Source organism: Ruditapes philippinarum, unplaced genomic scaffold (genome assembly GCF_026571515.1).
Source record: "Ruditapes philippinarum isolate M1 unplaced genomic scaffold, ASM2657151v2 ctg719_1_1_1_1, whole genome shotgun sequence".
In the NCBI taxonomy this organism is placed as follows: Eukaryota; Metazoa; Mollusca; class Bivalvia; order Venerida; family Veneridae; genus Ruditapes; species Ruditapes philippinarum.
In genome coordinates, this window is record NW_026861463.1 from 445,483 (window position 1) to 471,980 (window position 26,498).

Here is a 26,498-nt window from a genome sequence, read left to right on the forward strand (position 1 = left end):
ATTGGAAATAAAAGTGTTGATATAACAGTATTTCCAGCAGATGATAATGATATTGAAGTACTTTTGTTTAATGTTCTATTCTATTATCTTTATATCATTATGTTTAGTATACTTTATGTTTGTTTCAATAAATGTCCACAAAACCGTCTTCTCTGAAATTATAAAGGCTAGAGCTTAGATAGTTTGCATGACACATCATGTGGTAGATATCTAACAAGTTTCTTCAAATAATAACCCTTGGGTCAAAATTTTCCCCAAACAAGGGGAAAATGTGTTTTCCCTATATTTTATAGTAAATTCTTTAAAAAAAAACTTCCCTAAAGCTTTTAAGGTTAGAGCATAGATATTTGGCATGATAAATTACTCTACCAGGCTTGTTCAAATAATAGATTTGGGGTAAAAGTAGCCCTGTCCATGGAGACATGGGATTTCCATATGTGTATATGTAGCATTCTTTAAAATAAAATCTCTTTAAGAACTACAATGACTAAATCTTAGATATTTGGCATAAAACATTGTGTGATAGACCGTTACCAAATTTGTTCAAATTATAATCCTTGGATCAAAATTGGACCTGCACGGGGGTCAAGGGTTTACCTTATAATGTGGATAAAGTAAAACTTTTTTAATCTCCTCTTCAACCTCTACTACTTGAATTTGTCTCATATAAGAGCACAGCTTTTGCTTAACAAAGCCTCGCACAAAATAAAACAATAAATCGTTACTCGAATGATAGATCACAATTTTAATAAATATTATTGTTATTGAAGAACTATTAGTTTATAGCCTGCTTCATTCAATCTACAAATAATAATAGTTATTGTTTCTCAATAGAAACAGTTCTATTTTAAACTATTCAGAAATTCGGCATTTTACAAATAAAATATATATTTGATATGTTTCATGTTCTTTGAATTAATGTGCACGGTTTTTGTGGTTTTAGATATTTCTTATTGATAAATATAATCAGTATTTTGTTGTTGTTGATGTGTTATTTTATTTTATTTTAGTTTCGTTTTTTTACACTTATACAGATACATGTTATGTAGCTGCATAGTATTTAATGTTGTTCTTTTGTTGGGTTTGTTTCTTAAATTTTATTTTGATCGGTTGTTGTTTACTTTTTTCTTTCTGTATGGTGCCAGCGTATCTGTTATCCAGACTTAATTTTATGTCTGTGATAACATCGTCATCAAATAGAAAACATTAAGGAGCACTCCACACTAAAGTTCAAGTTCCTGCCGTCAATAAATCTGATATTTCTGACCCCAAAATACACAAACTGGAAAAAGAAAACACATTTTGTTGAGCACATATATGTTATAACATTGCAAAAATATAATGAAATTTAACCCATCTACATTAGTGTTCTGTGGTTCGCTCTAGCAAAAAATTCCTGCAGATATTGGTGCTACAGCAACACTGTTTACGCTTAAGCAAAATATTACAAAGAAACAGGTGGTTCGCCTTCCGACTATTTTGCTATTATTAAATGTTTGTACCCCCCCCCCCCCCCGACAAATGTATTGATTTTACCGAGCATGCATCACAAAACATTGTTTACAAAACCATGGTGTCCTTGACATTTAAAATCAACTTAATGTAATTTCTGGCCATGTATTCGAATTTGTATTAGAGGTCCCAAAAACAAATTGGACTTTATAGAGTGTCACAACCAATCATTTAAATCCACAATAGTCACACATATCCAATAAATTCTCCAAGGCCAATCGAAGATGTGGCTATATTTGGTGTGGTGTGCTACCTTAATTTCACTTTCTGTAAGGTCGAATGGCAATTGATAAGATAATGTATCACATTGGTGGAAATGTGACATGCACGCATTACATATGCATTACTTTGCATTACAAACGAAAATATTCAAGTCTACTCTAAGTTATATTTCAGTTTACATTTCACCCATAATACAGTAATTTTGGGATGAATTAAAGCGTTAAGTACCAAAAAAGTGAAAATGATATTTATGACAGATATATAAAATTAGCGGGACTAATCTAATATTCGACGACCAAATTTCCTCTGTTCAATGTATCATTAGATGAATTTTTTATCAGTAATTTAAATTGAAACAGCAGGGTGTTAAAGATAAAATTTTATTATCCATGTATTACATAATATTATAACATGACCCACGGTGCAGGAGTGTTGTAAACCCATTCATTATTTTACGTATTAAATGGGTCAGTAATACACTAGTGTAATAAATATGCTAATGAGCCGAATCACTATCACTACGCGCTGTCAAAAAACATAAACAAATATGGCGTCGAATGTCATTTCTGTCAACGATCAGGTTCGAATCGACGGTCACGGCCTTGGAATCGTCACTGAGATAGTTTACCGCGGGTTCACCACGAGCTACATGGTCAGGCTAGTTGACAGTAACTTTGAAGTTGAACTTGAAAGGGAGAGATTGACGATTGTGCCTACCGACGAGATGAACGCTATGTCCGAACGGCCAAGGTCCAGATTTAATATTGTCTCTGACTCTGATGTTGACGCCTTTAACCACGAGCAAAGTAATAAAAACACTCTCATAAAAACTGTTAATGATTTAAAAATTCTGAAATCTTTCAAAAATTTCACGATTTTCGTTTATCTCAGGTTCTTCAAAGAAATTCTTTGAAGAACCTGAGATAAACGAAAATCGTGAAATTTTTGAAATTCCAGAAAATGAATTGTCCTCATTACTTTGCCGGTTTTTAGTCAGTGTCAGAAAGCAAAATGGAGACGAGTATGAGCCTTCAGTCCTGCGTGGAATGATATCTAGTTTTGATCGGCAGTTACGTCGAAAAGGTTATGAACAAACCATTGCTTTGGGCCCTGGATTTGCTAAAGTTCGAGAGACACTGTCTATGAAACAACGACAGCTTAAAAAAGATGGGAGGGGTAACTTGCCAAAAAAAAGTGAACCGCTGTCTGACAAAGATATAGACCATTTATGGAACTCAGACCAACTTGGCACAAGAACACCGGACACTATACTTCAAACACTTTGGCTGTACAATACCATACATTTTGGACTTAGAAGTTGTCAAGAACACCGTGATATGTGCTGGGGAGATATTTCATTAATGGCCGATGATAACGGACATGAATACTTGCAATTTTCGGAGAGACAAACCAAGACACGGTCCGGTGAAAATCCGAGAGATGTGAGGGTAATAAAACCTAAGATGTGGGCAAATGTTGTAAATCATGATCGATGCCCGATTGCCGTTTACAAATTGTACGCTGAAAAACGTCCAATGAATTATTCTGAATTTGACCATCCATTTTATATTGCAACTACAACTATCCACTTACCTTCACCCCGTGACACCTGGTTTAAACGAAATCCAGTAGGAATCAACAAACTAGGATCAATGATGAAGAGAATGGTCCAGCATTCTGGTTTAAATTCAAGTAAACGCCTTACTAATCACAGTGCACGAAAATACCTTGTTCAAAAATTGAACGACAGTAACATTCCTCCTAACCAAATTATGCAAATATCCGGTCATAAGAATATAGCATCCATCAACAATTATAGTCACATAAATCAGAATCAGCACAGACAAATATCCGACATCCTTCATTCCAATGTAAAAGAAAACAATCCAGCGAATCCCATTCCATATCCGTGTTCAAATTCTGCACAGTTAAACCATAACACAGCACATGTCAACACCGATTCAAGGTCCAATCTTCATGTATCCGGTGGGTTTCAGAGTATTTTCAGCGCTCCCATACATGGTGGAACATTTCATGTGCATGTTCATCAAAATGACTCCAAATTAAATCAAAATTCAGGCCACAAACGTGCACGATACATAGACAGCGATAGTGATTAAATTCGAGTTCATATGCAAGATGCCGGCTATCAAACTTTACACACATGAACATTGACGTCATGAGTAAGATGGTGACAATGTGATATTTTTACAAATGAATGATATTAAGTCTTGTTATTGCTATAAAAACATGTTATGAATTTGACGAAATAAATGTGATATTATATGTCAGTAAGCACAATAGTTTTTCCTAAAAAAAACTGTTTTAACTAGTACTACTTTTTTTAGCGCATGAGGGTCAGAAACCGTATAACAACTTCGACCCATTTCTCCTTATATAGAAAAAAGGCACAGCAATTTATTTTCTTCGTTTATCAGGGCGCTTTTTCTGGTCATGTCATAAATAGAATCTTAATTTCGTGTTTATGTTGTATTAAATTTATTAAACTCGTCATCTGAAAACGATAAAAACGAGGCTCTTCAAGATCCTCTATTTACACGATTGGTATTACTTTGAAAGTGAATGACAAGGCGGTAAGTGTCAAACAAGGCGAAGCTCTTTTGCCCTACGCAGATTGCGCATGCGCGAAAAATACTACTTAATGTTTCAAAAAAGCAATGTTTGTAATATGGAGTAAAGTTAAGTACTGTTAACATACGTGATTATTCTGTTGAATCCCAAAATGTTGTTTAAGTGCAATAATCAGTTTTGGATTTAAATAACCTATATGGTCTTCATAAGAATAAGAATACTGTATGCTTTTTTCTACGTCCTATAGCCCCTGAATTAGTAGATTAATAAGTAATACTGTATGAAATTATAAATAGTTATTATAAATCAAATGCCCGTATTGTTTTCGGCATTCTCATATTTTTATCGATTTTTTTTGTTTAACATATTCTCTATTGTCAGGTTCCACACTACATATGTTTTGCATATACACGCAAGTTTGTTGCACACTACATAATAGTTCCAAGCACGTTTACAATTCACGCATATTTAACCAGAGCATTGACACCAGTTTGGACCAAGTAATATAATTCTGTTTTATATTATTCGTGAAAATTATTTCATTTATACCTTGATTTAAGTTTATAAGTAAACGGGTTTTGTTTTGAACACATCGTCCTTAAGAAAGATGATGTTGCTATTAACAAGATCATAAAAGTGTTAAACACTTTCGTTGAATCAACAATACGCGTTAAATTGTATGTGTTAAATATATGTAAGTTTATGTATATAGGCCGTTCCATTGAAACAACCCAGGCTATATACCGTGGATAATTATATTGAGCGTTGAGTAAACCGGGCACAGTTGTGTCGGTGTATATAAGTAGAGAGCTATGATCACAGCTGTCTGTAAATAAATTATTTTTTTAGAGAAGTTTCCAATTAGGCATAATATTCATGGACGATGTCATTGTTTTTACCGTGTTGCTGGCTTTATTTGCTCAAGGTATAGATTACAATAAATAAATAAATACATAAATGAAAAAAACCTGTTTCAAGTTTAATGATAATTTTTTATTGAGAAACAAGAGAAGATTTAATTTTAAAGCTCGTTAATTTTTTAGAGTAACAATGTTAACAAGATAATTACAGGATTTTGATATCAAATCAATAAATGACAGTTTAATTATAAAATCAAATTTGGTGTCAGCGTTGGGGCACACACACAAAAGATATCATTAAAATTGATGTTTGATTTTTTTAAAAACAAAACAGTTGTTTTGTTTGTTGTTGTTCTTCTTGTTGTTTTGTTGTGGGTGTTTTTTTTATTTCGTTTTCTTTTTTTTTCTTTTTTTTTTCTTCTTCTTTTTTATACCGACATTTTTGACATTATGAAAGGATATAACGGTGTTTCATTTTTTATGATGTGTGCAATTGTTTCTACCGTAAGTACTTTTAAAGAATCTCTTTCTATATCGATAAGCTCTTTTATTGCACCATTTTCTAAACTGGTTATTTTGTCATTTTCCCACCATCATTTCTACGATTCATTATCTCTGTTATATAACGTGTGTCTGGTCACACTAATATTTCCCATATCTCATTTTTAGATTGAATCATTATCCATCATTCCAACGACAGTATTTTTTTTTTCAATGAATTCTTCCATAGCATGATTTTAAATTTTTCAAATACTTTAAGTATTCATCTTTATGATAGGGGTAAAAGGATCACATTTAGTTCTGTCTACTTCAACCGATAAGCTAATATATACTTTTTCTGAATCAATTAGGCTTCAAATGCAAATATTTTTATATCTCAAAAGATTTTTATTCGGGACGCTATTACAGATTAGTATAATTACTTATTGCCTATATGTACGAAAGACCGATGGGGACATTTCATCTTCATGAATTCCCGATTTCATCTTCAGAGTTATCACAAGTACTCCAGAACATTTGAAAAATCGGGTATAAATCTGTTAGCCGGTGCTTTTTGTTTGCAATTTTGCATTAAAATTAATAGGTAATTATGTATGGCAAGGATAAAGACCAGAAATAAACAGGTCAATACATGTGAATTGGCAAATAATTTGAAAATTTTACTCAAAACTACCAGATTTTAAGCAAGAGGCGATAAAAATTGCCTATGAATTTGCTTTGTCACAAAATACAAGATGTAAGACAAGCTTAATTATTTAAGTTTAATTGAGCACCTAAAACTCATTTTTAAAAGATGAAAATAGCCATTTTTGACGAGTGTTTTTGTAATGTATACTGATGTTTAACGACGAACTACGTGACAGTTATCACAAGAACCCCTGAACAAGTTATCATAAGAACTCCATCCTTCGTGTAACACTTCCTCCGCCGTGTATTTTATCTTTATCAATTCACGATTTTAACTTCACGAATTCACGATTTCAACTTCAACTTTATGAAGATGAAATCGTGAATTCGTGAATTCCCGAAGTTGAACTCGTGAATTCAAAAGTTGAAACCGTGAATTCATGAAGATGAAATCGAGAATTCATGAAGTTGTAATGGCCTACCGGTCTTTCGTACATATATCTTAATCATCATTCGCTTCTTAAGCATTTTGGCAAGTAGTGACCTTATAAATATTTAGTATTTTTATAGAAGTCACTTTATCACTATGGGTACATTTTGCTTACATGTTTTACTCAAAGCACAGAAGGCGCTGAATTTGTTTGGGTCTCAGAATGTCAGAAAGGTGAAGGTTGTGAGATTATAAAACAATTTGTTTTTGTATAGTGCCACCAATGCTTTCAAGCGTTTTAATTGTAGTAGAATGGCTAAAAGATTAATTGCAACACTGCTATTAGATCCAATGTTTATTCTACTTAAACAATTTGAAAAAAAATGAGTTGCCTTAACTGGGATTTGAACTCATACCTCTCCCTTCCTAAGCGAGCGCTGAAACCCTTCGGCCACGATGAATTTCTTTGTTAATGTCCTGAAGAAAACCATATTATTCTATTTAGGGTTTGTAACGCTAACTGTTGTTTAACACTTGTGTAAATAATCATGGCGCTTATTATAAGCATGTATATATCTATAAAGAATAAAACAATATTAGAAATATTCGACCATTCGGGAATTATTTTGCTTGAAAATTAATCCGCCTGTCATGTTACCATATTTACGAAGTGATCTCCCCTGAACTTTTCGGCCTAAGTGTTACATATAAAGGGAAGTAACCGCTTCAAAAAAGCGGACTACTTTCGGCACTTACAATTAACAGCATTAGAGTCTGAAATTTCGCTACCATTATTTGTTTGGTCTGACGACCCAAACAAATAAAAACCCATTATTACTAAACTATTAAACAAATGTTAGCCATTGCTACGAAAAATAAAACGTTACTTTACATTTCTGAGGTTTTAAACTAACTTGACATTTTTTTCTATTTTACAATATGGTGTTTCTAAGAGAACGTTACAAAACACCTTCTTCGATATCAAATGTTTTCAATTTCTTATACCGTCATTTCTATCCCAGCGTAAAATTTCTTTAAAAAAGTTTACAATAAAAAATTTTAATGTCTTCTTCATTGCTTAATCGTAGTTTGATACGTGCGTCTTCAATACTGATATATATTTATATCAACCCCACAGTAAAAGGTGTTCCTCTTACACGAGACAACTGCGACTCCTTACAGATCCTCGTTTTAGCGGACTGGGGCGGCTCACCACATGCACCGTACACAACTTCAATGCAAATTGATGTGGCCAATCAAATGGCTACGACGGCGGGTGAAAGGAATATCAGTTTTGTCCTTTCTCTTGGCGACAACTTTTACGATACTGGGATTTACAGTTGGAAAAGCGACAGATTTGAGGTGAGGTAGAACAGTCATCATAAGAGCGTAATTTAAGCGTAAAATATCATTTTATTCAGTCATTATTTTTATTTGTATTGCAAACGGAATCTAATGTAAAGTATGGTCAATATTTTGCATGACGCTACTCGAAAGTTTGCGAAGTGTCGCGTTCTACCTTAAGCTTTATTTAGTGTCTTGAAGAAAGACAAGGAAAGACAAAACTTTATTTCAAATATTTTTGCAGACGACATTTGAGAACGTTTATAACCAGGAATCGTTACAAATACCGTGGTATATAATTGCTGGTAACCACGATCATTATGGTTCTGTTAGGGCTCAAATACGGCGTTCAAGTTCGTCTTTTAGATGGTAAATATAATATGTCAGTGTTTTATGCGTAGTTTTTGTTGTTGTTTTTTCTTATTATTTTTTCTTATCTTTTCTTATATTGAAAACTATTTCAACAGGTGTCCCTCACGTCACTGTCACAGAATCTTCTATCTTCTGCGTTTTTTTGTTGTTTGTTTTTGTGTTTTTTTAAGTGGAATGAACTTGGGTCGCTAATTTTCTCGCTTCATCTCCACATATGAAGCCTGGTAATAGTGACAGAAAGAAAGACGCTTGTTACATCTTGAATTTATTTTACGACGTCATGAACGTCATTTATTGTGCGTACGACTGGCTTCGAACCCACGCCCCCACCCCCCCCCCCCCACCCCCCCCCCCATTGTCATTTGAACAGAAATGTTACTTGTAAACATTTTGTATTCCTTTCTTTCACGGTATATCGATAGTGAACATGTTCTTGTAAAATTGTGTACGTTTAAATAAAAAATGTGATCAGTTGAGCTGCAGTCCTATAACTTTTTAACAACCCTCGTTGTGCAGACGTAACTGTTTTCCTCTTATAAATACATGTATGTGCATTCCTTCAGTTGAACCAAATAACCAAAGTTTTTTTTAACAAAATCAATCTTGAGAAAATGTGCATTTTTTTAGAAAAGTAAAAATATTCAAATAATTTTTATGTAATGTGCAGTAATTAACTTATTTTGCAATATTTATCTTCATATTTCAACAGCGTGACTAACGCAGTAATGGTTAGTTTTGCACATACCGACCTCTTTATGGTAAATTAAGTTGGTTATAAGAGAATAAATTATAAATTACTTTGATTGTTCACTTTAAATGCATTTTTGACAATAAGAATGAATGCAGATACATGCTGCTTTAATACTTAAGTAGTACACAGTATCTTTGAAAAGTATCCCTTTCACAACTTTGTTTTAATGATTTTCATTCTTAATGTTTCAAAACGCCTTTCACCAACAATTTTACCAACACAAAAATTTATTTTAACACTTACACATTTCATTTTATCAAGGATGTTCCCGCACTTTTACTATAAACAATCATGGATGCTACCAGACGATAAGGTTTTGGATGTATTGCTAATCGATACCACAATCCTTTGCGGCAATACATATGATACACCATACGGCAAGCGTCTGAAGGGACCAAAAAACGTGCATAATGCAAACTTGCAGTGGTCTTGGTTAGAACGCACTCTTAAAGAGTCAAAGTAAGCAGGTTTTTGTTATTCGTTTTGGGGTATGTCAAGTTTTAACACATGTTGCAAATGTTGACGCATACTATGTTATGTACAGATAACTCCATACAAGTACACATATAAACCACTGCCTATAAAGCATAACGTTTATGTCTTTTATACTTACCTTCTGTTCCGAAAGTTGTATCAATTAACTTATAATGAGCTATTTTATAGAGTAAACAGATTGGCTTACTCTAGTGAAAATAAGGTTTCGTTCAAAATTAAATTATGTCCAATCCAAGGAACATTTACTAGTTAAAATTCCTTGCAGTGAAAGGTCATTAACCTTCAGCACCGGAGAGAGGAATTTTCAATTTTCTATGAAATAAAATGTCTGAAAATAGTTCTTTTGCGTTACATTACCAATTTTAAGAAAAAATTATTTTTGCTATAAGAACTGTTATAATAGCTCCGTACCAGTACGATCCAGTGGCTGAAATGTTCTGCGGTAAATTCAATGTGCCTAATAACTGACGTTATCCGGAGTGCAAAGTTCCAAACGTCCCGACATCAAAGATAGAAAAATCCGTAAATGTTACTAAAAATAGAGGTGTATATCACATTGATTCACACTGCATGTGCAGTACTTCCTTACGTATTCCTACACAAACGCGATATTTACTCCTAAACTGCGCTTATTTTCGAAATTGCAACTGTAAAAGTTTTTGTACCCACGGAGTGGCTAGGAAAATCCAAAATATTCTTAATTCCGGAGTAAGTCTCTATATAAACTTTGTATAACATGCTATTTTAGAAGTGACTTTCTTCTGGTTGGGGGACACTACCCTGTCTATTCGGTCGGTGTCAACGGGCCAACAGAATGCCTCTACTCGAGACTCGAACCTCTACTTTACAAGTACCACGTGACAGCCTATTTATCCGGGCACGACCATAACTTACAGGTACTAGTATATAAACAATTAAAATTGCATAATTATAATATTGGGTACCTTAAAGGCACATTATGCCTCAGAAGTTCGTCTTTTTTATTCTTTAGAAATATCAAACATGTGTTTAATAATGGATTAGAAAAAATGTCTGAAGTAGGAAGCGCTGAACGTTTAGTGGGTCGTTAATGTTTAAACGAAGTAGTATTTCAACTTCCATACAAAATACAAATTTACGTGAACTATACCACATGCCATAAGTAACACTGACATGTTCTGTGAAGCACAATATTCAAAGACTAACAACTGTAAATGTGTTTATTTTGACTATTCTCTTACCTCGTCAAGCTCAAACTCCATTTTATTTAGAATCGATCCGGTGCTATTAAATCAAAATTAGTAAATCGATAGCATTGATAGTATTTTTTTAGGAAAATTAGCCTTTAAGCACCTTAGATTGTTCACATTAATTCACGAGATGCGATTATTTTATATACATGTTTTTCTGATAATGAATAAATTGGGTACATAGTGGATTTAAAACATAATGATATGTACATGTTTTATGATACTGCACGTTTGTAACGACGCTTGTCATTGGATAATCGAGACGTTTATACTGCTGTCAATGTAGGAAGTAATTTTTACTTTTTCCTAAAATATACTCGTAATGATCTGAATGAAATTGAGATATTTATTTTAAAGAAACCAACAGACACATTCCTTCTTGCAGCACATACAAACGAGAACAAGCGGTCAGAAAATGGACTATTTCGTTCTTGGGAGTGGCTCCTGGACAGATGACTTGATGACCAATCAGGACACAGTTCCAAAAGAATCCTTGAAATTCTTTTTTGCTAAAAAACATATCGGTGGATTTGCATTAGTAGATGTGACTGAGAAAAGATTGAAAATATCTTTTGTAGCCAGTAATGGAGATGTCAAATACAACTATAACTTAGACCCACGAAAATAATCGTTTGAATCTGTTGTTTGTGGAATTTTCCATCTATCAATACATCGTATAAATTCGGCAAACTCCGCAAGATTCCGTGAGTGGGACAAATCCTAATTTCATGAGCAAAACCATTTCTATAGCATATACAATTCTAGATAAAAAGGGTGTTTGAAGGACAGGAAGTAGAGGATTTGTTCCGACCGAAGGCTGGTCTAAAATCAGTTTGACTTCCTGTAAGAAAGAAAATGTGAATAAAAACGTTATGCAACAAAGCAAGAAATTTAGAATAGAGCTTATGTATATTAAAGGTTTATGTACTTGCATTTTTATTGAGGAATCGCGAAATAAATCGTGTCATTCCGCAGTAAATCATACCCATTATTTAAAGTCATAGAAGACTGGGCTGTTTCGCAGCCGAATGAAAAATAAGAATGAACTTTGTAATTGGAACACAGTCTGACATGGCTTTTCATGTGATTCACATTAAAAATACCTATTGCATGACTGATTCCATTTGAGTTACCGCTGATTACGCTAAACTCTATGAAAAGTTTATATCTATGTCTATTAACGTGTTGGCCGCATATGTTGTAAGTAACAAAGACTGGTTTATAAAAAAATTATAATATGTTACCAAGTTGACCTAAATAAAGTACATTTACATTTACTTCATACTGTATGAATTACATGTGTTTTGCAACTGATGTCTATCAAACACTTAGAAATACGTTAAACAATTTACGTGGTTTGTTTTATCTTTACGAGTAACATAAACTTAAAGAAAGAAAATATCCATGTCTGTATTTTTGTGCAACAAATACAATATATAGATTTTGCGCTAGGGATGTGATTTGACGATTCGTAGTATTTAAATAGAATTCGAATGATTGAATGTACCGGTATTATTTATTATCTAGAGTAAAAACATACCAATCAAACACATCTATTAACCACATTTATAAATTTTACCTTGCAGTAGTGTAAGACATTTTAACATTGCCCTTATCATTTCAGAGCATTGAACTTTGCAGACTACATAATGACAATATGTTGATAGTTAATAAAGCGCATATAACAACATAACAGTTTTGAAGCACAACAAGAATGTAACAAAATTAAGTGCAATAGAGTTAAAAACGGTGACAGCTTGGAAAAAAACAACACGCAGTAAACCCGTGAATTGATCTACAATTGGCACATTTTCCATTTCCAAGTGTTTCAAATATTGATAAAACCCAAGTATGAACCATGTCACATTCCCATTTTATTTTCGGAAAATGACATAGTTCATTCATTTATAAGGTACGTGCATATTTGGTTGATAAACGGAATACTAAATATAACTTCTATTATCTTAACAAAATGTCCTTTCCGGCTGTCCTCAATACACATTCCCAGTTAATAATATTTTATTATAACTATAAAGCATTTCATTTTTAAAACTCCTGCTTAAAAAATGGTTGTCTAATGGTCCTAAGAAATGAGTTAATTATATAGATTTAGTATTCATTTTAGCTCGACTTATGCAAAAGAAAAAAATCTTGGTATTGCTTAAGTCTCCAAAGCTGGACACGGCATCCTTTTTGGACAAGACCACTAAACTTGACCTTGACTCATCAAGAACATTGACCTTCAATATCAAATGTTTGTGTTTTTTTTATTGTTTTTTGCTATAATTGACTATAACTTTGTGGGGTTTTTTTTTATAAATGGATTGTCTTCATACTTGGACTCACATTTCCTTTGGACACGACCTACAAACAGATCAAATTAATCATGACCTTTACTTGTCAATGTCCTTGACACTGAAGGGTAAATTAATGAATTGTACTTGACTTTTGCTATAGCTTTGCTTTTTATGAATGTATCGTCTTCATACTTTGACCCAATAATTCGTTGGACAAGACCTGTAAGTAGACCAAATTAATTCTGACCTTCACTCATCAATTGTCTAAGCCTTGAAGGTCAAATGCTTGTAAATCCATGTAGTTTCTTTGCTTTTTGCTATTATTGGCTATAACTTTGTAAATAATGAATGCATTGTCTTTTTACGCATACACAACAAGCATTGGGACAATAAATTAAAGAATATGTAATTGAACTTGACTTGGACCTTAATTTTACCTTGAAATTTAAGTCAAATTAACTGGCCATTATTTTATTTATTTATGGCTTTGATTTATACTTGGAAAAAAAGAAAACTTATGACAAAACCAGTATTCTGATAATTATGAACTTGACCTTTAATTGACAATGACCTTCAAGGTCAAATTACTGAGATTTGCTCCTATTGTCACAACTTTGATATTTATTTATGGATCTGATTCATTCTTGGACAAAAGAACACATATGACAAAACCGACATAATGATTAATTCAAATATGACCTAGACTTTTAATTGACATTGATCGTGAAGGTCAAATATGATATATGAATTTTTTTTGTTACAAGAAAACTATTTAATAGTAGTAGACTTTACTACAATATTATTCTTATTATGTGTTTGTTTTTAGGAAAAGAGAGAAAGTCGACTATGACCCTGGTAGGTGGTGGCTCTTGTGAAGAATTAGACAATTATTTCCTAACAATAAATAAAGAAAAGATTTAGATGTAGAAATAATAAGTATCTCAACAAAATTGATTTTTGTAAATTCTAATGTCCTTATAAATGAATGTCTTTAATTGCATGCCAACTCTACACAAAGATAACAAAAGTAACAAAAAACGCTAGATAACGAAATACATGTACAATCGCTCTTCCGATTTCTTCATACCTTATCTCTTACATATAACTTACACTGCTTTACATGGTTTCTAAAATAATAGGCGGGGGAAATGTCTACGTTTTTCTATTGTTATGTGAGTTTTTCCTTACTTGCCGCTGTTCACACTTTTGTTGTTTCGGTCGGAGTTCCAATTATACAGACAAAGTATGGAGAAATTCATGGACAGTTAGTGACAGTAAACTACGAAGGTAAAAATGTCGAAATTAGGAAGTTTTTAGGAATTCCTTATGCAAAAGCACCGGTTGGTGATCGACGATTTCGGAAACCGGAAATGATGAACGCACTTCCTGTGACGCCTTTTATGGCAACTAATTTTGGACCTATTTGCCCTCAGCCAAACGTTGCTATGTTTGGTCTGACCACATCGGAAGATTGTCTTTTTCTAAATATATACGCGCCAATGATGTCATCGTCGACCGTGTTAAAACCTGTAATGGTATATATTCATGGCGGCGGGTTCGATCTAGGATTTTCAGACATTTATGACGGTAGTATCATCGGCGCCTATGCTGATGTTATAGTGGTTGCGATGAATTACCGCATTGGTCCTTTAGGATTTCTGTCAACCAAAGATGCCGAAGCTCCGGGAAATTTCGGATTGTGGGACCAGCGTTTAGCTATAGAATGGGTTTCTGAGAATATTGCTGCATTTGGCGGCGACAGGTCTAAAATCACAATATTCGGGGAATCAGCTGGTGGTAGTAGTGTGATTTATCAAACTGTTTACCCTGGAAACGATGGCTTGTTTCAGCGCGCCATTGCACAGAGTGGTACAATTGCTGCGTGGGGTGTTAACCGTTTTGATTCAAATTACAAGGTGTCCACGGCCTTTGCGAAATATGCGGGTTGTAATTACGTGAGCTCCTCTCTTCTGCTCCAATGCCTACGAAACAAATCATCAGATCATATGAAAACTGTCACAGAAAGTTTCCAGTCTTTTTTGCCTGTGAATTTGGTTAACAACACATGGGTCCCTGTTTTTGACGGAGTCTTTGTGGTTACAAAACAAGACCATCTTCTGAACGAAATGGCTGATCCTTTAGTAAATTCAAAATTCCCATCTTTCAAAAATGTAGATTTGATGATAGGTGCGAATAAATTGGATGGAAATGTTTTTATCACAAATTTTCTGGAGTATATCAACGAGTCTTCATATGGTCCATTGACTGATTACTTTAATGTGACGTCAGAGCAGTTTGAACATATCATTATGCCTATAGCAGCTGCAGTATCTCTCGGAGAAATTCCGAATAAAGCTGTGCTAGAAGCTATTAGATTTGAATACACCGCTTGGGATGACCGTAACAATCTAACTCGGCGTTTACAAAATTTGATAAATATAGCAACCGACTTAAGTCTGAATGCACCATCTGTGTCAACAGCAAGAGCGCATGCAAATGGAAACACTTCAACGTTTATGTATCAATTTTCAACCGCATATGTGATGGAATTTCTTCCAATACCTCCGATGCTTAAGGACGAAGAAAGTGCCGGACATGCGGACGAGCTTGGTTTCGTATTTGGATTTCCAGCTGCCTTATTGCTGCCGTTTGGGGCGAATCCCGCAAATGTTACTGCAGAACAACATAAGGTGTCCAAGGCAACAATGGCGATGTGGAGTAACTTTGCGAAAACGGGGTAAGCGCTTAATTTTGATTTTCAACAGAACTACATTGTATGTCTTACAATGATTGTAAAAGAACATGCTGTGTCTTTTGTGCATATTTAAAAGGAAATCATTTTTTAGGTTACCGTAAAAATGCACTTAAATCATTTAAATATCAATTATTGTGCGGATTTCATTGTTAATTTCTGTGGTACCCAGTCAGCGTTACGTACATCATACATGTATAAATGATGAAAATATATATACATATATTCACAGTTTCATGAAAAAATTGTTAGCCTGCTATTGAAAAAGGATTCCCAATTTTTATATTTACATCGACTTATTTCTATAATAACGAACACTTTTCTTTCAGAAATCCAAACAAACCGATCAATTTGGAAGCTATATATAGTAATCTACACTGGCCTCAGTTCACAACAATGGCGGAACAATATCTCGAAATCACACCAAACATGGGGTCACACTCGGCAAAGACTAGACTTGCCGCTAAGGCTGCTCAATTCTGGAATGATTTAGTACCATCTCTCCAAACACTTGGATCACATTAAATCTTATATTCATAATTAATATTTATTTTCTGACATTTGCTATAGTGAAACAATCTACATTATTTTCTATGAAAGACTGGTAAGGGCATTTTAACTTCATGAATTCCTGATTTCATCTTCAATGAATTTCCAATTTTAACTGTGTGAATTCACGACTTCAACATACGGAAGTCCCTTATTAACTTCAAGAATTCAACAATATCTGTGTGTGAGTAGTGACCTGTGTGTCTGTGTGTGAGTAAGTGTCCTGTGTGAGTAGTGACCTGTTTGTCACGATGTGAGTTGTTACCTGTTTGTCTGTGTATCCTGTGGCAGTGTGTGAGTAGTGTCTTGTGTGTCCGTGTGTGAGTAGTGTCCTGTTTGTCTGTGTGCCCTGTGTCAATGTGTGAGAAGTCTCTTGTGTGTCTGAGTAGTGTCCTGTGTGTCCGTAGTGTCCCGTGTGTCATGTATGAGTAGTGTCCTGTATGTCCGTGTGTGAGTAGTGTCCTGTATGTAACTGTATGAGTAGATCTGTGTGTGAGTAGTGTCATGTGTGAGTAGTGACCTGTTTGTCACGTTGTGAGTTGATACATGTGTGTCTGTGTGTGAGTAGTGACCTGTTTGTCTCTGTGTCCTATGTCAGTGTGTGAGTAGTGTTTTGTGTGTCTGTGTGTGATTAGTTTTCTGTGTGTCAATGTATGGGTAATGTTCCGTGTGTCCGTGTGTGAGGAGAATCCTGTTTGTCTGTGTGCACTGTGTCTTGTGTGTGTGTGTAGTGTCCTGTGTGTCCGTGTGTGAGTAGTGTCCTGTGTGTCACTGTATGAGTAGTGTCTGTTTGTCACTGTATATGAGTAGTCTTTTGTGTGTCCATGTGTGAGTAGTGTTCTGTGTGTCAGTGTATGAGTAGTGTTCCGTGTGTGATTAGTGTTCTGTGTGTCACTGTATGAGTAGAGTCCTGTGTGTCAGTGTATGTGAGTAGTCTTTTGTGTGTCATTGTGTGAGTTATGCCATGTGTATACATGTGTGAGTAGTGAACTGTATGTCAGTGTGTGTGTGTATTGTCATGTGTGTCAGTTTAGTGTTTGAGTAGTTTTATTAATCAATTTTAATTTCTATTATATTGTTGGTAATTTTAGTGGAGTAGCGGGGAATCGAACTCGCAATCCCTAGACTTGTAGTCACAGAGTGTTACCACTGCACCACAGCGCCCGCTCTGATTTTTAACTGTTTTGGAAGTCCCTATATACATTATCACATTAGTAAACAAGAAATTGAGTAATACAATTGAATTTTCACACCTCAATAGTTAATATAGCTGTTAAGTTTAGAGTGGTTTAAAGTGTTTTACAATGGCTGACATTCATGTCCTTGCTGGAGGGGTTATGACAAATGACTTTACACAAACGAATAAGTGAGACTGTTGACAGGCATTAATTAAACATACCAAAAAAGCCATGTTCCGTTTAATAGAACCAACATATTGACATGAGGGTGGTGTGGCTACCTAACAGTTAACTTGGTCATGGAATAACCGAATAAGACAGAAACATGAAACATTATAACATAGATAATTTCAAGAATTTCATGAATCATTATAAAATGTTTCTAATATTAATTTACGTCGACTCAATTTTAGTGATTTTAAATGCGTTGTCTGTAGTTTATAATTATTTTTATTATAATTATTATAATTATTATTATTATTATTATTATTAATTATTATTATTATTATTATTATTATTATTATTATTATTATTATTATTATTATTATTATTATTATTATTATTATTATTATTATTATTATTATTATTATTATTATTATTATTATTATTAATTATTATTATTATTATTATTATTATTATTATATTATTATTATTATTATTATTATTATTATTAAGCAACTTTTCGGCGCATTAAGGGAGATAGTTACTCTCCAAAATGAAGGTAGAAAACTAGGATTCGGATATTATCTAAAGAAATATAATAATTTTTTATTGAAGGATCAAAACTCTAGAAAACGCCGTTAAAACGTATGCCTTTTATAGATTAGCCCATAAACTTACTTTAGCCAAATGTAAACAAAGTAGTAATTTGACTTCCATACAAAATACCATTTCACTATGATTTTACCCATTGCAAACAGAGCAAACTAAATAAAAGATTCATCTATGTGGCAAATGAGGTTTTTTTTTCGAAACTGTAACAAGAAACTAAAAATAGAAATGTTTTGAGAAATAAAAATAATAGCAGTTCTGAGACATAATGGGCCTTTAATAACGATTTAACCGGTAAATATTGAACACTGTTCTACAATAGCAGTTCTATATGTCGATCTAAAATGCGGCTTATACTATTTTGCTATAATTATACCATGTCTAAAATATACATGTATTTGCTGTATATATAGAATGATAAATCCTATATGCATTAACCATTAAGTAATCACCAAATATCGGGTGATTTTTTAAATACACTCTTAATATTTATATTGGTTTATTGTACATATTCCACTTCTATAGTGTAATTACCTTTTAAACATAGCCTGGTCAATTTTGTCAGGTGTAATTTAAGTTAGAGATATACAACGCTTTTCTGTTTTGGAAACAATGGGAGTCTGTTCTTCTGTTAGTGAGAGCAAAAAGATATTGATGCTTGGCTTAGATGATGCAGGTGATTATTTTTAAGTTTTGTTAAATAAAAATAATTAATATAAAAGGCTAACTTTCCATTTGAGTAAAATCACTGTTGTACAGCGTTCACGGGAAATAGCCCCTCAAAACATCGAAAACGAAAGTAAAAAGGTGTACGAGGTAATGTTTCAACTTATTTCTCCATCATAACTGAACAATTTTGTGATGGTGATGATGATGATGATGGTGATGGTGATGATGATGATGATGATGGTGGTGGTGATTGTGGTGATGATGATGATGATGATGATGATGATGATGATGATGATGATGATGATGATGATGATGGTGGTGGTGATGATGATGATGATGATGATGGTGGTGGTGATTGTGGTGATGATGATGATGATGATGATGATGATGATGATGATGATGATGATGATGATGATGATGATGATGATGATGATGATGATGATGATGATGGTGGTGGTGATTGTGGTGATGATGATGATGATGATGATGATGATGATGTAATTGTTTTCGTTGCTGCTATTTATTCCATTTTCTAGGGAAAACCACACTTCTGTACAAAATCCGGCTTGGGGAGATTTTAACAACAGTTCCAACGATTGGATTTAATGTAGAGACTGTAAAAGTAGCGGGTGACGTCAGTTTTGTTGTATGGGATATTGGCGGTCAGAAAAATTTAAGATCGTTGTGGCACCATTATATAAGCGGAGCGGATGGTAAATTTCTTACTTTTTTTCTTCTCTCTTGCTTGTTGCGAATCGAGTTGATAATTTAGGTTTTATTATTTTCTACATATCCAAGTGAGAATGGTTAATGTTAAGTTGTATTTTTAAGTTTTATATTTTATTCTAGTTCATTTATTTCATCCTAAACATGTATCGTTATCAGTAACTGGTCAGTCACCATTATAATAGTTAAATTTTTAAATATATAACAAATACAGTTCAACTTCACAGCAATTTATTTTAACTAATAGCATTCTATGTTTGACAATTGTAATTCTATGGGTGGCCTAGTATCCTAGTTACAATGATATCCAACTCTCCATCCCTGGTTCGTGGATTCAAGCCGTACTTAGGCAACCACAATAACGCCATTGATTGGAACATTCTCGGCTTTTATCTATATCCTTATCGAAGACTGACGGAAAGGGCTGAAAAGGGGCGATTGTAACGCCTTAAACAGCTATAGGACATATTTACTGGACATAGGAAATGTTACAGATGTAAGGAGATAAAAAAAGTTTGCTATTAAAACAGTTTGAATACATAAGAGGATGTGATAATGTATTGTTGATCATAAGTATGTTTTAGTTTTAGTAAAGTTCTCCATCACACAGGCGAATTAGATATGGGTGTTTTATATTAACAAAAGATAAAACAAAACGTTGGCTAGTTTTGGGACATGGCTGAGGCTGACCCAGGATGCGCTCCTTCCCAAAGCTCCTAGAAGTAAATTTTTAAAAATGTGTATAGTAAATGTCAGGAAACCGTACTTAAAGACACCCCTCACACTCTCCTTCGAACCCCAACTGAGATTACACCACCGTCCCCCACCCCCCCCCCCCCTACTAATCATCATCAAAGTTTATTTGTGTTCGTCGGTATGGTTGTGTGCTTGTGCAAATCATTCCATTTAGGTCTTTATGAATGACCATGATTACTTTACAGGATCACGCATTAGAAGTCATTATGAAATTCTGTTTTGTTCTGTCGTATTTTTTTGTGGTTTCACTGATCTACCATATCATGTTGATGTTATTGTTGTTGTTTTAGGGTTGTTGTATGTTGTTGACAGCACAAATGTGGAGAGACTGTCAGAAGCTCGAGAAGTGTTGTTTAATACCTTAAACAATGAAAACATGAAAGGTGTCCCTGTTGTAATTATTGCAAACAAGCAAGATTTACCAGGTAAGTTCACTTCTTGCTCATTGCATTTTCATTGTTGGCTTCTCCAAATTTTCGTTCCGTATTTAAAATTATTGCGAGGTTTTTCCAAGTGCATGTGTTACATGTTTCTCCTCCATATGTTTAGTATCATAGTAAATCGAGGTTAATATATATAGTAAGATTATTAATATTTAATTAATTTCTATATACACTGTATTGGAGCATCCGTGCCCCAGTGGTTAAGGTCGTTAACCTCAAACCACTTGAATCAAGCCGCGCAAATGTCTTCGGATTCTTCTCAAGTGAAAAATTACTGAACGTCAGTGGTTCTACTCAGGTACCCTTTCGTGCCTGGGGCCAGTAAAGCTGGAAAGCCGCCATATAACCTAAACTGTGTGGGTATGACGTAAAACTCAACCAAATAAATTAATAAACTATTAATCTTATCAGCTTATTGAGAAATATATATTTTCTTCACTCAAAGAAATTAGTATCCTTTTGGTTTAGAGTAATAATATAGATGACATTTTCACTTGGATGCTATAACTTAATCTTTCTTCTCCAATGCTTAATTCGTTTAAGAAGTGAGTAAATCCGTTAGTTACAATATCGCTTAATTGATTTTAACTTAATATTCCATTTGCTATTTAGGTGCTTTAAAACCAAGTGAAATCTCCGAACGAATGGGTTTAAACGATCTCGGACACTGTCATTCCTGGCATGTACAAGGTGCTAGCGCTGTTACTTCGGAAGGAGTTTTTGAGGGCGTTGAGATGATGGCGACATTGATTAAAAACTTAAGGAAATAAGCGTGAAGCAAAGTGCCATAGGAACATCTCGGCTTTTATCAATTATTATATAGTTCTTAACCGAAGTTTGACGTTAAGATGCGATTGAGCTGTGGCCGGGTTCTAAAATCTGTACACTTTAATAAGAGGCCTAGTCTTCAATAAGAGTAATAAAGACAACATGTATCCTGCCTACGAACATAACTACAGCAAATAGTCGCATAAAGAGCAAAATATAAAGGAAATCTAATTGTAGCTTTACTTTTTAAATACTAACAAAATTCTTGAAGTCGGTTATAAAGGTAGTCAGTGAATGTATGATTGGCATAAAAGGAAGATATTCCAACAATGAGTGTACCAATTAGCCAAAAAAGGAATATATTTTCATGCAAAAAGGAAAATTTTCCGAAAGTGAATATGCCATTTAGCCAAAAGGGAAGATATTATGAAAGTGAATGGACCATTTAGCCGAAAAGGAAGATATTCCAACATGTTCTAGGGTCTGCTTCCCGGAAGAAACTAGTACACATGTACTGGTGTCCTGATTAAAGATAGTCCCGGGTAGGACTCAAACCTACAATGCCTGGTTTAAGGAGCTAGTGTGCCATCTTTCTAGCTACTAGTAATATATAAATAACACGTACATGGGTTTGTTGGTAACAGTAAAAATATCATCGTATTTTTACGAGGGATGATATTTATATTGTTACCCACAAAACCATGTGTTATTTATTTTATTACCCCGAACAAATACTGTGATGATCTGAATTTGTAAACTAAATCTAACTGTAACAAAAATAAACCAAGAGTAGCAATAACTAAATTGTCCTTACCTTGCAAGTTTTAAGTGTACAGTAGGCCTACTTGAGAAGCTGTTTTTCTTTTATTCTTTTATCTACCAGTCATAAACATACAATAAGCTGTGTTTTATTTAGAAAACAAAACACTAACCCATTTATAAGGTTATGATCTGTGAAATCTGATCCTTCTGTATCCAGAATATTCCTCGCACGGTTTTTGACAAAGTGCATTTACAAAATAACGGTGATATCCTACAGATGTATGTCCACCAACTCTATCTGTAACGTTTCACTGGTTAAAATTGTTAAATACAATAACTTCCGTTGAAAACGGATGTTTACTTTTTGACTATTCATCAAAAAGATATTTTATACGCGAAAAGAACTCTAAGGTGCAAAGAACTAAATTTGACGAGAGTCATAGTTACTTTGATGATGCCCTAGGCCCTATCGTCGAAAGTAAGAATGAATCGAGAGAGAAATGGCGGCCATTTTATTTAGAAAATAAACCACGTGACCAGAATACTACAAAATTCTTAGTCACGTGGTACACTTGCATTAACAGTAAAAATAACTCCCAGAGGCCTATGAGAAATTAACATTACGAAAAAAGTGAGGTGTAATAATATGATTTGGTTTGGTTGCTGATTCCAATATTTACAGCATATGCCGGAAGTATATAGCCAAGTCAGTCTTCATATACATGTACTTCATCTAGATTTGAAAGTGTCGTCATACATTGCTTTGTAGTCCCTTATTTTATATACATGTATAAAACACTATCTTGATTTCAATGTAAGCTGATTTTCAAACCTACCGTTGAATTGGCTTTAACTTTTCGGATTTCCTGGCGTGTTTGAACAGTGATATTATAACAGACAATATTTTCCATAGAAAAATTTATTAAATAAAAATAACAATATCAAATAACAGTTTATCACAGATAAAATAGATTATAAGACATAGTATAATATGAAAACATGTTAAATAATAATATTTACAAAAATATACATGCATTTCAATATGCATTATAAATAAGAACATTTTATTTACATATATACATGTACGGACTGATTTAATTCAAACTTAAAATGATCACGTTCATTATCAAAACATTAGATAATTTCATGAATTCCATGAATCATTATTTTAATTTACATCGCCTAATTTATAATGATTTTAAAGATGTTGTCGGTATTTTTTGCGCAACTTTTCGGCGCATGAAGGGAGATAATTACTCTCCACAGAGTACTAGCATTCGGATATTACATAGAAGATAAAAAAAACTACAAATTTTTATTGAAGGATCAAAACTTAGGAAAACGCTCTAAAACTTTTTTCCTTTTTAAGATTAGCCCAAAAAACTTTCTTTACCAACTCAAGGGCAAAAATAGCAACATACAGGGATGGACACTATTTGTTTGTCTTCGCAGCACAACGCTCAAAGAGTCAAAGCATAGATCGTGGCCAGTCTGACTAACCGTAAACTTTAACAAGGCTCTACATTTTTGGCTCCTAGACTTTACTTTTTATCCATAAATTTCTTAAAAACAATAAATAGTTCTAAATAGCAAGCCTGCACATCCGTGTAGTTTTAAAAAGACACTGGTTGTGCAGAAACAGTGATCTCACTGTTAAAGTTACAATGGACTGTCCCAAATTCAAAGCAGAGCTGAAAGATTCAATGGTTGAATCAGAAACACAAATACTTTGATTAAAATCTACCACATAATACAGCAGATATATGGCAGTCAATTTCGTCCTTAATATCACTTATTTCTTATTGCACACACGTGTATGATTTTGAAAAATGAATCTATATGTGTCATGTGCGCTTGCGCGTGCATCACTCTTGACGATCCAAAATGATATTTGATGTGTAAACATTCAATTGTCTGTGTTAACTCAGTATGCTCCTCTACTTTTTTCTTTTTTAAACTCTTTAACCATTGAAGCAAGTTGGTGCATTCCCTCGTAAATGCCATCTCCGTTAGTTGCGCACGCAGCTTGGACATACCACTTCCGGTTGCTCAGTTTATGTAAATTCAGTTGATCTACAACACTAGATGAACTAAGAGCGTCTGTAAAACGGCAAAAGAAACATTTTCATTATTACAGTTTATCGTTTACTCAAATCGGGCTATTTTATCGCACTAAATTTCGATTTTCAGTCGAATTCTTAGAAATTTTATATATCAGAATGATAAAATTAAAAAAAAACATGCCAGACTTTACAAATTTTCAGGTTTGCCTGACACTGTATTTTTGTCATGAACATTAATCCATTTTAATGTCATAGCAAATATATACATATATATGAAATTCATTTCTCTCTTTATCAAAAGTTAACGTGTATGCCAACTCAAATCAGTAATCAAGAAAAAATGTGTAAAACGTACTAGGCAAATCTTGTTTATTGGCAATTATACACACAGGGACGCCCCTCATTTCGTCATTGTCAACAATACTGAACAACTCTTCCCGGGCCTCATACATTCGTTCCCGATCTGCGCTATCAACAACATAAACAAGACCTGCAATAGCAAAACAGAAAAACGGATCAGTTTAAGAATTAATACAATGCTATTTTATCAACAATTCTGATAAAATTGAGCTTTTGACTAAAAGCTTTCAGATCACTTTTTTACTCTTTTTTTTTTAAATATATCTACATTTTCAGAGAATAAATTATGGTACCCTTTTTTCAAAAGAAATAGTATTTAAATAAAAACTTGAACATAAATATATTGAAAAAATAAGAAAGTTTTATACCGTCAACGTTTTGAAAGTAGTGCTTCCACAGAGGTCTGATTTTATCCTGTCCGCCAACGTCCCATACCGTAAATGAGAGGCCCTTAACGGGTGTTACAGTCTCCACGTTGAACCCTATCGTTGGAATAGTTGACACGGTCTCGTTCAGTTTGATTTTATACAGAACAGTTGTTTTACCTTTGAAAAAAAGATATAACTTGTTCTAGGCAATATAGTTAATGAAGAAATATTTTACTTCCCTGTTACTTTTAAAACAAAATGTTGGCAATGAATCCAAGGAAATTGGTCAATAACAGACACAAAAGTCAATACAAGAGAAAAAATATATTTCTATAAATTCCTATTAATATAAGACATATTCGAGTGTTGTCCCAATAAGTCATACACAACAGTCTATAAAAAACGGACTTCTGATACTCGAAGATCTAGGTGCAGCTAGCCCAGCGAGACTGCATGCGCTCAATGTAAATATGTATACAAAGTGTATTTTAATCTCTTTGATTAACAATGGACAGATTTAATTTCAAAGTATTATAAGTTCATTATACAAAATTACTAAATTAGCAATGATCGAAATATAATGTTTTTAAACAATAATTCACGGTGTATAAAAACCAACATTGTAAAATGCATGCACTGATTTATAATGAATTAAATGATAAAATAAAGATTATTTAATGGAATAAAAGAAATCGTACCTGCAGCATCTAACCCTAGCATAACAATCCTTGCCTGCGTTGTGCCCCAATCCTCGAACAATTTACCTATTTTCGACAAAAACAAACCCATTGTGCCGTTGTTATTCAAGTAAGCGCGTAACAGAGTCTGTTCAGTGAATATTAGTTTAATTTAGTTAATGCGTATCCTGCTTGAAATTTTTATTTAATAATATCAGATCAAACACGGGTCTTGATTTATATAGGGTGGATATGGACATCTAACGTTTCGCTGGACACATGCAATAATTTACATTTCATTTCTTTGGTCATTTCACACAACGTAAGCGGTGCCAGCGTGGAGAAAATATCGTCAATATTCAATAGTACATTTTGATTGGATGGATATATATAGATCCGAAAACTGTATTGCTATTTTAGGATA

At 33.6% G+C, this 26,498-nt stretch overlaps 5 protein-coding genes across 5 annotated transcripts; 4 read left to right on the top strand and 1 right to left on the bottom strand.

Moving 5' to 3' along the window:
- The first annotated feature begins 2,281 nt into the window (after nucleotides 1–2,281).
- Nucleotides 2,282–4,254, top strand: LOC132715707 (uncharacterized protein KIAA1958-like). Its single transcript, XM_060698769.1, has 2 exons — nucleotides 2,282–2,540; nucleotides 2,626–4,254. Exons 1-2 carry the CDS (start codon nucleotides 2,282–2,284, stop codon nucleotides 3,852–3,854), a joined length of 1,488 nt encoding a protein of 495 aa, XP_060554752.1. The 3' UTR covers nucleotides 3,855–4,254.
- Nucleotides 4,255–7,448: 3,194 nt separating this feature from the next.
- LOC132715699 (tartrate-resistant acid phosphatase type 5-like) lies at nucleotides 7,449–11,782 on the top strand. Its single transcript, XM_060698762.1, has 5 exons — nucleotides 7,449–8,106; nucleotides 8,333–8,457; nucleotides 9,473–9,670; nucleotides 10,455–10,602; nucleotides 11,321–11,782. Exons 1-5 carry the CDS (start codon nucleotides 7,807–7,809, stop codon nucleotides 11,561–11,563), a joined length of 1,014 nt encoding a protein of 337 aa, XP_060554745.1. The 5' UTR covers nucleotides 7,449–7,806; the 3' UTR covers nucleotides 11,564–11,782.
- A 2,531-nt stretch (nucleotides 11,783–14,313) lies between these two features.
- On the top strand, nucleotides 14,314–16,528 carry LOC132715681 (neuroligin-4, Y-linked-like). Its single transcript, XM_060698731.1, has 2 exons — nucleotides 14,314–15,969; nucleotides 16,314–16,528. The coding sequence occupies exons 1-2, from the start codon at nucleotides 14,381–14,383 to the stop codon at nucleotides 16,507–16,509; spliced, it is 1,785 nt and encodes a 594-aa protein (XP_060554714.1). The 5' UTR covers nucleotides 14,314–14,380; the 3' UTR covers nucleotides 16,510–16,528.
- A 1,863-nt stretch (nucleotides 16,529–18,391) lies between these two features.
- On the top strand, nucleotides 18,392–22,912 carry LOC132715700 (ADP-ribosylation factor-like). Its single transcript, XM_060698763.1, has 4 exons — nucleotides 18,392–19,158; nucleotides 19,688–19,864; nucleotides 20,924–21,058; nucleotides 21,689–22,912. Exons 1-4 carry the CDS (start codon nucleotides 19,095–19,097, stop codon nucleotides 21,844–21,846), a joined length of 534 nt encoding a protein of 177 aa, XP_060554746.1. The 5' UTR covers nucleotides 18,392–19,094; the 3' UTR covers nucleotides 21,847–22,912.
- Nucleotides 22,913–23,596: 684 nt separating this feature from the next.
- Nucleotides 23,597–26,277, bottom strand: LOC132715682 (uncharacterized). Its single transcript, XM_060698732.1, has 4 exons — nucleotides 26,096–26,277; nucleotides 25,398–25,574; nucleotides 25,025–25,159; nucleotides 23,597–24,706 (listed from the first exon to the last, which is right to left on the bottom strand). Exons 1-4 carry the CDS (start codon nucleotides 26,184–26,186, stop codon nucleotides 24,531–24,533), a joined length of 579 nt encoding a protein of 192 aa, XP_060554715.1. The 5' UTR covers nucleotides 26,187–26,277; the 3' UTR covers nucleotides 23,597–24,530.
- Nucleotides 26,278–26,498: the final 221 nt, after the last annotated feature.

What these genes read in the sequence shown, in the direction of transcription:
- LOC132715700 (XM_060698763.1), top strand. Translation starts at nt 19,095, where the DNA reads ATGGGAGTCTGTTCTTCTGTTAGTGAGAGCAAAAAGATATTGATGCTT. An exon ending in GCTTGGCTTAGATGATGCAG is followed by an intron (nt 19,159 to 19,687) that starts GTGATTATTTTT and finishes TCCATTTTCTAG; the next exon opens with GGAAAACCACACTTCTGTAC. An exon ending in AAACAAGCAAGATTTACCAG is followed by an intron (nt 21,059 to 21,688) that starts GTAAGTTCACTT and finishes TTTGCTATTTAG; the next exon opens with GTGCTTTAAAACCAAGTGAA.
- LOC132715682 (XM_060698732.1), bottom strand. Translation starts at nt 26,186, where the DNA reads ATGGGTTTGTTTTTGTCGAAAATAGGTAAATTGTTCGAGGATTGGGGC. An exon ending in CTACTTTCAAAACGTTGACG is followed by an intron (nt 25,160 to 25,397) that starts GTATAAAACTTT and finishes TTGCTATTGCAG; the next exon opens with GTCTTGTTTATGTTGTTGAT. An exon ending in CAATAAACAAGATTTGCCTA is followed by an intron (nt 24,707 to 25,024) that starts GTACGTTTTACA and finishes GCCGTTTTACAG; the next exon opens with ACGCTCTTAGTTCATCTAGT.
- LOC132715699 (XM_060698762.1), top strand. Translation starts at nt 7,807, where the DNA reads ATGTCTTCTTCATTGCTTAATCGTAGTTTGATACGTGCGTCTTCAATA. An exon ending in TCAAGTTCGTCTTTTAGATG is followed by an intron (nt 8,458 to 9,472) that starts GTAAATATAATA and finishes CATTTTATCAAG; the next exon opens with GATGTTCCCGCACTTTTACT. An exon ending in CGCACTCTTAAAGAGTCAAA is followed by an intron (nt 9,671 to 10,454) that starts GTAAGCAGGTTT and finishes ATGCTATTTTAG; the next exon opens with AAGTGACTTTCTTCTGGTTG.
- LOC132715681 (XM_060698731.1), top strand. Translation starts at nt 14,381, where the DNA reads ATGTCTACGTTTTTCTATTGTTATGTGAGTTTTTCCTTACTTGCCGCT. An exon ending in AGTAACTTTGCGAAAACGGG is followed by an intron (nt 15,970 to 16,313) that starts GTAAGCGCTTAA and finishes CTTTTCTTTCAG; the next exon opens with AAATCCAAACAAACCGATCA.
- LOC132715707 (XM_060698769.1), top strand. Translation starts at nt 2,282, where the DNA reads ATGGCGTCGAATGTCATTTCTGTCAACGATCAGGTTCGAATCGACGGT. An exon ending in CGCCTTTAACCACGAGCAAA is followed by an intron (nt 2,541 to 2,625) that starts GTAATAAAAACA and finishes CGTTTATCTCAG; the next exon opens with GTTCTTCAAAGAAATTCTTT.